Source organism: Mirounga angustirostris, unplaced genomic scaffold (assembly GCF_029215605.1).
Source record: "Mirounga angustirostris isolate CCGP_5_RB_7025 unplaced genomic scaffold, mMirAng1.0.hap1 SCAF_3, whole genome shotgun sequence".
In the NCBI taxonomy this organism is placed as follows: Eukaryota; Metazoa; Chordata; class Mammalia; order Carnivora; family Phocidae; genus Mirounga; species Mirounga angustirostris.
The window spans coordinates 141,352,514-141,366,517 of NW_026991711.1; the positions used below are offsets into that span (position 1 = coordinate 141,352,514).

The following is a 14,004-nucleotide window of genomic DNA, read 5'->3' on the forward strand; positions in this document are numbered from 1 at the left end:
TGACACCTTAGATGGTTGTAAAGTTCATTATCCTTTCCTTTGCTCTGTTAAAGTACCCCAAATTTAGGTGGGAAAGTACCTAGAGAGCAAGCCCCTTGGAGGTTCCTGTTATTGTAAGGAGGTGTGTTGCACACAGTACCTGTATCAGTTAGGGTTTGACCAGCGATGCGGGACCACTGTGAGAGATGTGAATAATGGAGTTACTAAAAGAGACCTTAACACAATTTGGGGAGAAGCTGAGGAACACAGGTCCAGAAGGGAGCACCTAAGGATTAGAGCAAAGTCGCTAAGATCACAAAGGAGAGCTGGGGAAGGCTATGGAAGGTTGTTGGCTCTGCATTTGGTGATGAGCCTAAAGTTACTGTAGGTCAACAGGGCAGATAGTCAGGAAGGAGAGCTGGGAGCAAAGTAGACAGAGGAAGGACAAACCTGTGAGGACAAACTGGTACCATTCTGTCTGTTTCTCATCATTGCAAACCTTTATTATGTGGATGGCCCAAGACTCAAAATGAAAGAGATCTGGGAGGAGTTGGAGAAGCTGAGTGCCTAGCTGTTGCCCCATCACATAAAGGTCGCTGTCAACAGATTAGTGACAAGTCTGAGTTGCACCTGGGGCCCTGCGCTGACCTTACAAATGTAAAGGCCTTTGTCTAACTCCACTGCTTTCTAAATCTCAGGCAGATTTCTCATGTGATGAGCCCTAACCAGGAACCATACAGAGAAGAGCAGTCACAGTTGACACAAGATAAAATTACATAGTATCCAAAATTCCCTTCATGTAAATTGACCCTAAGATGTATTTAAGCCTCTCAGAGACCACATATATTCATTCAGTAATAAAACCTATCATAGTACAGAATCTTAATTACTGCATTTATTTGCAAATTTTCCTCCAAACTTTTTTCTAATACCAGAAACATCACTACCAGCAAAGAGGTATTTATTTTGCTCTTACTAAGATAAACATAAATGTAAAGCAACATTCAACATCTTATCAGTTTGATTTTTTAAAAGGAAGAAATCTACTTAATCCTTCTCTATTTCCACCCAACTGCCCTTTACCATCTCAGCTCTCCTCACACTATCTTTTCTGCTTCTCCTGTGCCAAAAAGTATTTAAACTCCAAACATAAGGCCTTCCTTCTTGCTCCTCCCTGCAATGTGGCCTTTTGTCAAAGCCACCAAGTCCATCTGTCAGAGTTGTGTAAATCTGAGCTATAATTACAAATATGAATTAAGTTCAAGTTCTTTCTTACAGAGTTCTCTGTAAGAAATTAAATTAAAATATGAGGTATGTCACCAAATTCTATATCCTTGCAAACCCAACTCAACTGAGACTGGTAACATCCCTAATACACTCTTGGAGTCCCTACAGATGTCTCTGCCCTCATCAAAGAATTTCTCCTAGGAGAGTAACAAGCTCAACTTCATCTGAAGTCTCCCTTGGTCCCCAAAGACATACTCTTCTATTCAGTAGTGGCACTGAGCTCCCACTTGCCAGAAGCATTAAAATTGAGTCAAAGCACTTAGTTGACTTAATAGAACTTTCTGGAAATCACAGCTTTTTCAACCATGTTCCCCTCACTTTGGGAATTTTTGGTTAGGGTAACTTCCCAGTGTAGAATTTGCTAATAAGTTAACTAACATATTATCCCTATGACATGGTTAAAAAGTCACCAGGAATTGGGCAGAAGATCCAAATGTTGGTTCTGGCACAAGTCTCAATGAGAAGGTAAAATCCACCTTATAGGGGTGTTACTATGAAGTGTAAATTAAATAATGGATATCCTATTCTCACCCATAATGACCCCTGACTAGTCCATTACCCACCTCTTTGGTAAGGAAATACCTTCTCTTTCTTGCACGGGGCCTTACATTTGGGTAATGGAGTGCTTGTAGGACTGCACAGCCATTTCAAGGGCCACCTCATACCACACAGAGCCACTGTTCCCTTCCACACAGGCCCTGTGGTGGACCTGCTCCGCCATGCCTCATAGCCACTTACTGTGAGGTGGGAGGTCTTTCCACATCAATGGTAAGGGTTATTTTTTTCTTCTCTCTTTCTCAGGGTACATGGTATCCCTCCATGCAGTCCAGCCTTACATTACTCAGGATTAGAAAGGTGCCATAAAAAGGTTAATGCAAAAATATTATATGTTAAATGACATAAATGCTTACTAACTTAGAACATGCTTTTTTCCATCTCTCTAAGTTTTATTTTGTGTCACTCATGGTCAATAATTTGTTTTTCATTCCAATCATATTCCTAAGATAAGATCAATTATTTGACTTCACTTTCCTTATTTTTTTCCTTAAAGTTACTTATAATAAAGTTATAATTATATATACAATAACATTATAATAAAAGGCAAACACATAACCAAACATAGCTTAATGAAAACTGAAGCTAATATCCTCTATATCTACATTTAAATTACAGAGAAATAAGTATGTGGAAATTATCTCCATCATCAATAGTAGTTGCTAGGCTTATAAAATATTTTGTGCATGTAGGGATCACTGAAGCACAATAGATTTCAGTTTTCTTCCCTCTCCTCTTCCATGCTGACCTTATTCACATCCCTAGTGAGCAGACAAAAGTCAGTTCAGACTCGGAAGGGCATCTGATCAGTAGATTACACACAAACAAAAATTTCAACTTTTATTTTTAAATGTTAAATTTACTACAGGCTGATCAAGAAAGATCAAATTTGACTTCTTTAAACAGGCAATATTTAAAATTGGAAAATTTTGGCTTATAACTAATATTGCAAGAGCATTTCATGAAGATGTTGCCCATTTCAAATACTGAATAAGATCTTCTCTCTCACTCTTCTTTTTAAGACCAGCAAAAACCATTTTAGTTCCAGGGATATATTTCTTTGGGTTCTCCAAATATTCCATCAGAGTTTCCTCCCCCCAGATAATACCCATAAAGGTGGAAATAAGTTTTAAGTTTGTATAGTTATATTTGTAAGGCTTACTTTCTGATGTGACCCACATATGTGAACAAAAGATTACTCTTGGATTCAATAGGAAGGCTCTCATAACTGGGAATACTTACAGTTTCTGACCTATAAGAAAATTCTAAAATTAGCCTTTGGCGCTCTACTCTTCCAGTTCCCTATAGAAATCTAATACTCACATGCTGTTCAGCATGATCCAAAGTATACCAATAAACTTCCAACCTAGACATGTTGGCAGTACCTCTCCTCCTAGAATCACAGAGTTCTTCTAGAAGAGATCTTAGAAATTAATCCAACCCCTCACTTTGCAGATGAATAAATGATCCAAACAGAGGAGAATAATTTGCCCTAAAAGACAAGATGACTTAAAGTCAAGAATCTGTGACTGCTAACTCATATTTTCATTTTTTTTTCTTCCAATCATAGCATGTTGCCCCTGTCCAAATCTCTGTCAAAAAGCTATGATTTCAGGAAAGCAGTTTTACAATGAGAGAGAAAGGTTGTCTCTTCATTTTTTCCTTTCTAAAACCAGTCAAAAAGAATATGGACAAAGAGAAACAGAAGTGCTAACTCCACTTTTGATAAAATATAAAGGGAGCACCTATAACTCCAAACTTCATATAATCAGAAGACTACCAAAAACATAAAACTTGGACCAGAGTAAGAGGACACCTGTCACTAATGATCTCAAAAGAAGAGTTCTCCAAAGTAGGTGATAAATCCTAAGGGGCAAGTCATAGTCCTCTGGCCCAAAAAGAGTAGAGTGTATATAAGCTGGATGTGAAAGTCTCCCTAAATTCAATTTGACACTATGGAGTGTCAGGAGAGCCAGGATTAAAGAAAAAAACACAGACATGCCATCTTTAAAAGAAGCATTCTACCTTTTGATTTCCATTTGCATGGAATATCTTTTTCCATCCCTCTACTTTCAGTCTGTGTATGTCCTTACATCTGAAGTGAGTCTCCTGTAGGCAGCATATAAACAGGTCTTAATTTTTTTTATCCATTCAGTCATCCTATGCCTTTTGATCGGAGCATTTAGTCCATTTACATTTAAAGTAATTACTGATAGGTTATGTACTTACTGCCATTTTGTTAACTGTTTTCTGTTTATAGGTCTTCTTGTTGATAGGTCTTCTCTATTCCTTCCTTCTCTTGCTCTCTTCCCTTGTAGTTTGATGGCTTTCTTTAGTGTTACACTTAGATTCCTTTCTCTTTATTATTTTGTGTATCTATTATAGGTTTTTGATTTGTGGTTACCATTTGATTCATACATAACAGCTTATGTGTACAGGAATCTATATTAAGTTGATGGTCCCTTAAGTTTAAACACACTCTAAAAGCACTAAATTTTTACTCCCCCCTCCATGTTTTATGTCATATTTTATCTTTCTATTTTGTGTATCCCCTGGCTAGTTTTTGTAGATGTAACTGATTTTACTACCTTTGAGTTTTAACTGCCATACTGGCTTTAAAAGTGATTAACCTACTACATTAACTGTATTTCCTTTTACCTGTGAAATTTTTTCCTTTCATAATTTTCTTACTTTTAGTTATGGCCTTTTATTTCCAGTTAAAGAATTTCCTTTAATATTTCTTATAAGGCTGGTTTAGTGGTGATGAACACCTTTTACTTTCGTTTGGGAAATTCTACTTCTCCTTCTGTTCTGAATGATAACCTTTCTGGGCAGAATATTCTTGGTTGTAGGTTTTTTCCTTTCAGGACTTTGAATACATCATGTCACTCCCTTCTGGCCTACAAAATGTCTGCTAAAAAATCAGCTAATAATCTTATGGGGTTTCCCTTATATGTAACTTTTCTTTTTTTCTTGCTGCTTTTAAAAATCTCTTTATCAGTACTTTTTGCCATTTCAATTATTATGTGTCTGGGTGTGGACTTCCTTGGGTTCATCTTGTTAGGGACCTTCTGTGCTTCCTGGATCTGGATGTCTGTTTCCTTCCCCAGATTAGGGAAGTTTTCAGGTACTATCTCTTCAAATAAGTTTTCTGCCCCCCTTCTCTCTCCTCCTTCTGGGATCCCTATATGCAAATTTTATTATGCTTGATGATGTCACAGAGGCCCCTTTACCTATTCTCATTTTTTGCTACTCTTTTATCTTTTTTGCTGTTCAGCTTCATGGCTTTCCATTACCCTGTCTTCTAGATCACTGGTAGTTCCTCTGCCTCCTCTAACCTGCTCTTGATTTCCTCTAGTGTATTTTTTATTTCAATTATTGAATTCTTCACCTCTGACAGGTTATTTTATAATTTATATCTCTTTGTTGAAGTTGAAGCTCCTAAAGTTAAGCCCCACTTATTTTCAAAGCCAGATGTTGTGGGGATTTGTCTTCCAGTTTGAGTCTCCTGTGCCAGGGGTCCCTGGTGTGGATTCTGATCCTCTTGCTTCTCCATGCTTGTGATGTCCCTCCTACTGTGTGCTGGGGTTTGGTTCCCAATCATGTTTTCACCCCTTCTACCCTTTTTGATGTGGCCTTCTGTCTATGATTAGCTGTAGGAGGTCTGTTCTGCCAGCCTTCAGGTCGTTTTCAGAGTTAGTCACGTAGTATATTATCTCAGTGTGTCCACATGGATGAGGTGAGCTCAAGATCCTCCCACCTTCCTAAAACTTCCTGAGTTTGACCTTTTAAGATTCCACATATAAATGATATTATACAGTATTATTTTCTCTAACTTATTTCACTCAGCATAATGCCTTCAAGGTTCATCCAAGTTTTTGCAAATGGCTGGATTTCCTTCTTTCTCACGGCTGAATATACTATTGTATATATTTACCACATTTTTCTCCATTCATCTGTTGACACTTACGTTGTTTCCATAGCTTGGCTATTGCAAATAATGCTGCAATGAACATGGGATGCAGGTATCTCTCCCAGATTCTGTTTTCATTTCCTTTGGATACATACCCAGAGATGATATTACTGGATCATATGATAGTTATTTTTCATTTTAAATGAATCTCCACACTGTTTTCCATAGTGGCTGCACCAACTTACATTTCTACCACCTGTTTACAAGTTCTTCCTTTTCTCCACATCTTTGCCAACACTTGTTGTTTCTTGTCTTTTGATGCTAGCAATTCTAACAGGCATGAGGTGATATCTCGCTGCGGTTTTGATTTGCATTTCCCTGACAGTGATGTTGAACACCTCTTCACGTACCTGTGGTCGAATTATATGTCCTCTTTGGGGAAATATTCCGTTCCTGTGCCTATTTTTTAATTGGTTTGTTTTTTCACTATTGTGTTGCATCCATTCTTTATATATTTTGAGCATCAACCCTTTATCAGATACATAATTTGCAAATATTTTCTCCCATTCCATAGGTTGCTTTTTCATTTTGTTGACTATTTATTTTGCTGTGCAGAAGCTTTTTAGTTTGATGTAGTCCCACTTAATGACTGTTCTTGTTGCTTGTGCTTTTGGTGTCAATATCCAGAAGATCATTACAAAGACCAGTGTCAAGGATCTTTTTCTCTATGTTTTCTTCTAGAAGTTTTACAGTTTCAAGTCATATTTAATTTACTTAAGTCTTTAATCCATTTCAAGTTAATTTTTATGAGTGGCATAATATAGGGATTCAATTTCATTCTCCTACTTATTATTATGTAACCAGTAGAACAAATAGTAATATTATATCCCCAAATAAGTCATAAATACTACTTAAATGATCTGACTTACAGAAATTTTATTACTAATTCTTAAATAATGTTAAAGCCAAGCCTTCTACACAGCTTTTACTCTTTGACAAAAATCTACAATAAAAGATATATTTGTAATCAGTTTTTTTTTTAAAGATTTTATTTATTTGAGAGAGAGAGAGAGAGCATGAGCAGGGGGGAGGGATAGAGGGAGAAGCAGACTCCCCACTGAGCAGGGAGCCTGATGTGAGACTCGATCACAGGACTCTGGGATCATGACCTGAGCTGAAAGCAGATGCTTAACCGACTGAGCCACCCAGGCGCTCTATAATCAGTTTTAATATTATTTCTAATCAATGCTAATCAGCAATAAAACCCTCAAAATACTGGCATTTAGAGAAATAAATAATTAGGTTATAACTAGTCTATAAGTTAGGAATCAAAATTTGACTGCTCTTGTAATGTGATAACAAGATAATAAAATGACACTATAGAAAAATATTACTTTAGGGGCACCTGGGTGGCTCAGTCGTTAAGCGTCTGCCTTTGGCTCAGGTCATGATCCCAGGGTCCTGGGATCGAGCCCCACATCAGGCTCCCTGCTCTGCAGGAAGCCTGCTTCTCCCTCTCCCACTCCCCAAGCTTGTGTTCCCTCTCTTGCTGTGTCTCTTTCTGTCAAATAAATAAATTATTCTTTATAAAAAGAAAAATATTACTTTAAAAACTAAAGAACCATATAAATTCAAATAATAAATCCAAGTTTCAGACTGATTTATTCAATAGTCTATCAACTAGAAATCGTATTGCAATTAATGCAAGGGAAATCTGACCCTAACTGCCTGAAACTGAACAGACTCCATAGTCCCCAGCAATTCTGTCCTCACTTTAGACACCAGCGGCAAGTTTGGGGTCCCAGGCCATCCCAAATTCTAACCAATTGGTCATAAATTTGAAGGTTCCCAGGACCCCCTCAAGTTTGATAACTCGCTAGAACAATTTACAGAACTTAGGAAAGCACTATACTTAGTTACAGTTTTAATATAAAGGATAAAATCAGAACCAGAGAGATAAAGAGATCCATATGATGAAGTCTGGGAAAGTCCCAAACACAGAGCTTCTGAGTCCTTTCCCTAGGGAATCAGGACTGATTACTCTTCTAGTAATTAATATGCTCACCAAACAGGACGCTCAAACAGAGCTTCCAATTAAAGTGTCCAGAGTTTTTATTGGGGTTTTATTACATAAGAATGCCTACTGAATCATTAGCCATGTGATAAAACTCAATCTCTAGCTCCTGTCCTCTAACCCTGGAGGTTGGACTGATAACTCACCTAGCCCAAAGCTCCAAGTCTCTAATTCACATAGTTGGTCTTTCAAGCTTGGCCACCCCCATCCTGAAACTATCTAGGAGCCTACCATAAGTCATCTCACTAGCATAAACTCAGGTGGTGGTCCAAAGGCCCAAACTTAAATAAAAGAGACACTCTTATAACTTGGGAAATTCTAAGGTTTTGGAGATTCCCTCCTAGGAACCTAGGACAAAGACCAGACAAATTCTTTATATTATAGAATACCTATTAACCAGCATTTTTGCAAATATTAAACACAATGATATTGTGTTAATAACAATTACATTGATGTTTAAAGATTCTGAAGCACCCCTGAGCAAAGATTAAATTTTATTCTATTTTATTTTAACTTAAGTGTTTTACCAATTATCTATGTATTTATTTTATATGTATATATGGTCCTTTATTATGGATGTTCCCTGAATAAGGATACATTGAGGTCCTAACCCACAGTACCTCAGAATGTGGCTTTGTTTAGAAATAGGATCATTGCAGATGTGAATAGTTACGTTGAAATGAGGTCATACTGTAGTAGGATGGGTTCCCAATCAAATATGATTGGTATCCTTATAAGACAGCCATGTGAAGACAGAGACACACAGGGATCATGAAATGACAGAGATTGGAGTTATGCAGCCGAAGGCCCAAAACACCAAGATAACTGGCAAACTACCAGAAACTAGGAAGAAACAAGGAAGGATTGTCCTACAGGTTTTAGAGAGAGCATGGTCCTGCCAACACCTTGATCTTGCACTTCTAGCCTCCAGAAATGTGAAACCATAAATTTCTGTTATTTTAAGCCACTCAACTTATGACATTTTGTTACAGCAGCCCTAAGAAACTAATACAGTCCTCAAATACTTACCATATATTCCCCACCCCACTCCATCCTGGTTTGCTTTAAAACACAAGAGAAGTCTAGGGACCAAGGACTTTCCTAGCTCTCCATCCTACTAAACTGTATTGTTCTCAACATTTCAGAAAGATAAAAAGTATCTTCTTTTCACATAAAAACCTGTAAAAATCCTACATATGCTACTTTTGTTTTAACTAAAACATTTGACTATAAACAGGTCCCTTTCCCCAATATTCTAGATAACAAAAATTTCACTATATCTCACCTATCTGTAGAATAGGCACCTGATAATTAGCTTTTTAAACTATAATATAAATGCCTGACATTAAGCTTTTGTTTGCCAAGGCATCTACTTCAAAGTCTGAATAAACACACTGCCAGTTACATGAAAGATAGAGCCAAGTTTCCCCACCCATGAAGTACCTCCCCACTTTTTTTAAGAATGCTCTGGTAGACCTAGATAACTACATTTGAGGACTGTTTGTTTTTCCCTTCCCATGCTTTAATTCCCACTCTTATGTTTTAAATGCACCATTAAACAATGAACCTGCGAAACACTAGGCACCCCACCCTTGACTCCAATAAAAGCAAAACACCAGGCCTGCTCACTAGCTCCCTCTCACTCTTCTTTCCTCTCAACCTCACTGTGTGGTCCCAGACATGCCATGTAACCTCCAGGACTCATGAGTAATAAATCGTTCTTTTCAAAATTCCCTGATGGTTGATGCTAAGGAGTGTCTTTCAATCATAATAAGAACCACAAGGTCTGGTCCAGCCACAACATTGACTTTGGTTGAGGAAATGTCTGTGGGGGCTCTACAAGTAGTATAGGCCCAGGTGAGTGTCCCCAGGCATTTCTAGGCAATAACATCACTATGGATAGGCTGAGACCAACCAAAACACTATCTTATTAGAAATATTAACACAGGTTAGAATAAGCAGAATCTCTCTTTTGACAAAATGCAAGCTATTACATTTGCACCCAAAAAAAAAAAAAAAAATTGTGCACAAAATGCCAACTCCCTTCATTAAAACCCTTCTCCTACAATATAGTCCACAAAGCTTAATTAAATAAGCACTATACAGCACTATAAAACCCATTAAGAAATTTAAAAATACCAAATTCAAATCATGTATGAAGAGAACTTACAGCTGCAATAATCTATATTTTAAACTTCTCTAAACATCAACGCCAGACAGACACCACAAGAAAACTACAAACCAGTATCTCTAATCACTATAAATGCAAAAATCCTAAAAAAATACTAGCAAACTAAATCCAACCCACATTAAAAGGATTACATACTATGACCAAATGGGATTTATCCCAGGAATGCAAGGATGGTTCAACATAAGAAAATCAATCAACTTAACACATTAATAGAGCAAAAGGAAAAAGAATACATTATTATTTCAAAAGATGCAAAAAAAAAATTGACAAATTCCAACACCCTTTCATGATATAAACACTCAGTAAACTAAGAATAAAAGGTAAGTTGCTTAACAAGAAAACAGGAATTTTTGGAAACCCCCAGCTAATACCATACCCAAGGTGAAAAGCTGAAAACTTTCCCTCTAAGATCAGGAACAAGAAAAAGAGGCTCATTTTCACCAGTTCTACTCAGAATTCCACTAGAAGTCCTAGACAGAGCAATTAGGGAAAACAAAAGAAATAAAAGCCATCCAAACTGGAAAGGAAGAAATAAACTACCTCTATTACAGATGATATGATTCTATATGTAGAAAATCCCAAAGGATCCACAAAAAGTCTACCAGAACTAATAAATTAACTCAGCAAAGCTTCAGGGTATAAGATCAACATACAAAAATCAGTTGTGTTCTATATACAAGCAATGAACAATTTGAAAAAGAAATTAAGAAAACAGTTCTAGTTATAATAATATCTAAAAGAATAAAATACTTAGGCACAATTTAACCAAGGAAGTGACAAACTTGTACAATGAAAATTACAAAACATTTCTGAAAGAAATGAAAGGAGACCTTAATAAATGGAAAAGTATCCCATGTTCGTAGATTGGAACATTAATGTTGCTAAAATGGCAACACTCCCGAAAATAATCCACAGATACAATGCAATCTCTATCAAATTCCAAAGGCTTTCTTGCAGAAATGGGAAAGGTTATCCTCAAATTCACAGAACTACAAAGGGCCCTGAATAGCCAAAACAATACTGAAAAAGGACAACATAGCTAGAGGGCTCATACTTCCTAATTTCAAAACTTATCAAAAAACTACAGTAATAAAAACTGTGGTATTATTATAAGGATAGATATACAGACCAATAGAATAGAATTCAATGTCCAAAAGTAAACCCTAACATACATGGCCAATTGAATTTCAACAAGGGTATCAAGACCATTCAACTGGGAAAGAATGGTCTTTTCAAGAAATGGGGCTGGGATAACTGGATAAACATATGCACTTGATCTTAACCAAAAGTCTGAGAAGCAATGATAGCCACATGCAAAAGAATGAAGTAGGACTATTCCCTCACTCTCTATAAAAAATTAAGTGAAAATGGGTCAAAAACCTAAATCTAAGAGCCAAAACTATAAAACTATTTGAAGAAAACATAGGGGCAAATCTTTATGACCTCAGATACGGTGATGGATTCTTAGATTTGATGCCCCCCCAAAAAATCAACAAAAATACAGATAAATGGACTTTAAACAAATTAAAAACTTCTGTGCATCAAAGGACATTATCAAGCAAATGAAGACAAATTACAAAAGAAGAGAAAATATTTGAAAATCACATATTTGATGAGAGGTTAGTGTCCAGAATGTATAAAGAACTCTTAAAACTCAACAATAAAAAAGACAAACAATTCAAATAAAAAATAGGCAGAGGACAGGAATAAACACTTTTCCAAATCTACAAATGGCCAACAAGTTGTTGAACAAAAAAATTTCAACTGAGTGAATTTAAGGATCAAATTGACTTTATTCAATGATTCACGAATCAGGCAGCATATAGAAAGGAGTTCCAAAGGGCTACAGAAAGGGAAAGGTTTTTAAAGACAGGACAAGGAAGTCATAACACAATAAGAAAGAATTATTTCAGACAAGGTCACCTCTTTTTGGGGGACAAAAGGTTCTTACTAGGTGGATTACTTTACCAGCACGGACCAGGAAATTCCAGACAAACTGGTTAAGATTACATTCCTGGGAAAGGTTGAAACTACAGTTAAGCTAGGTATTAAGCCTCGGGTTTAGTGTTGTGGGCCTAGTACAAGTGACTCTATTTTGGCTCTGTGATTTTCTTTTTTAACAAAGCACACTAAAACATGTTCAACACCATCATTCATTAATGAAATGCAAAACAAATTTTTTAGATGCCACTTCACACCCACTAGGATGGCAATTTTAAAAAGAAAAAGAAAATAACAAGGATTGGAGAGGATCAGAGAAATAGGAATCCTACATTACTGATGGGAATGTAAAATGATACAGCTACTGTGGAAAACAATTTGGCTTTCCTCAAAAAGTTAAATATAGATTTAACAAATGACCCCAACACATATATAGATATACATATCTATATATATCGAAAAGAGCTGAAAACAGGGACTCAATATTCACAATAGGCGAGAGGTGGAAAAATCCAAATGTTCATCAACTGATAAATGGATAAACAAATTGTGATATATAGATTCTATTGAATATGATTAGCCATAAAAAGAATGAAGTACTGATACATGCTATAACTTCAATGAACCTTGAAAACATTATGCTAAGTGAAAGAAGTCAGACATAAAAGGTCATATTTTATTATTCCTTTTTATGAAATATGCAGAATAGGCAAATCCATAAAGATAGGAAGCAGATTAGAGGTTACAAGGGGTAAAGGGTAGGAGGAAATGGGGAGTGATTATTTAATGGGTACAGGGGTTCTTCTCAAGTAATGAAAAAGTTTTGAAACTACAGAGAGGTGTTGATTACACAATACTCTGAATACACTAAATGTACTGACTTGTACACTTCAAAATGGCTAATGTGTGAATTACACTTCAATAAAAAGAATAAAAAGAAACAAAAACAAAATAAATAAAAATCTTTCCAAATAGTAGTGTTATAATGATCTGAAATTCGGGCCAGTAAGAAATGCTAGGCCTCCAAGAACAGTTCAAAATAGAGCTGCAGTCTATCTAGAGTTGTACCCTATTTTTGAGGTGAATGCTAATGATATGTATATATGTATGTATGTATGTACATATATATATGCATATCCAGGAATAATAAAGTTCTTTGCAAAGATATTATAGTTTTTTCCAGCCATTTTTAATTTCAACCCTAAAATGCTTTCTCATTTTAACTGCCATCTACCTACTTTCCATCAACAACAAAAAAATCACTGAATATACTTTTTCAAACTATTTATATAACATCCCCACACTCTGCTAAGAATCACTACTACAAACAGAAAACTACCATTATGCCATTAAAATATGATTTGATCTTTTTAATTTAGCTCATGATTTTCAACATAAATGTACTGCATAAAATAAAATACCTTGTATAGGTAAAAACCTATGCCACAGAGAATTGCTAATTCCTCTGATCAAAAAGAGACCAGTTATCAAAATATAGATCTTATGATATAAATCAACATTTCAGTAATATAAACATGAGAATTTAATTTTTAATGCTGTAAACTAGGAAATTATAATATCAATTAATGTGCTTTTTTTCTTTGCTACAAAGTTTCTGGTTCTCTCCCACAACTGCCTAGGTTTTACCTTTGTTTTTGTTAGCATCAGAAAAAGAAAATCCTGGTGCTTGTCCTGCTTTTCGTCCAAAAGGGCCCCAGAGATTTGGACCAGTCTTGTGTTTTCCACCTTTTTCCACTGTGTGGCACTGAGCACATTTTTCAATAAAGATCTTCTTGCCTGCTTCAGCATCTCCCATTTTGTTCTGCAACAAAACATCAAAACACAGACCAAAAAAAAAATCAGATTTGCAAAGCTGGAAAAAAAAATTCCATCACTTTGAGATGAATACTAATGATATTAAACAAAAAGGTAATTTAAAGCATGCATCCTTTAAAGTCTGAGTGCTCAAAACCACAAACATAGCATCCAATTTTATAAAGACTTAATCATCTCATTTATCAGATTTATTTTAAATTTTGAGCTATAGCTACTTCAAAAACATAT

General features: G+C 35.9%; 1 protein-coding gene across 1 annotated transcript; it reads right to left on the reverse strand.

Moving 5' to 3' along the window:
- Positions 1–2,780: 2,780 nt before the first annotated feature.
- On the reverse strand, positions 2,781–13,756 carry LOC123839079 (cytochrome c, testis-specific). Its single transcript, XM_045868456.1, has 2 exons — positions 13,590–13,756; positions 2,781–2,931 (listed from the first exon to the last, which is right to left on the reverse strand). Exons 1-2 carry the CDS (start codon positions 13,754–13,756, stop codon positions 2,781–2,783), a joined length of 318 nt encoding a protein of 105 aa, XP_045724412.1.
- Between the last annotated feature and the right edge of the window lie 248 nt (positions 13,757–14,004).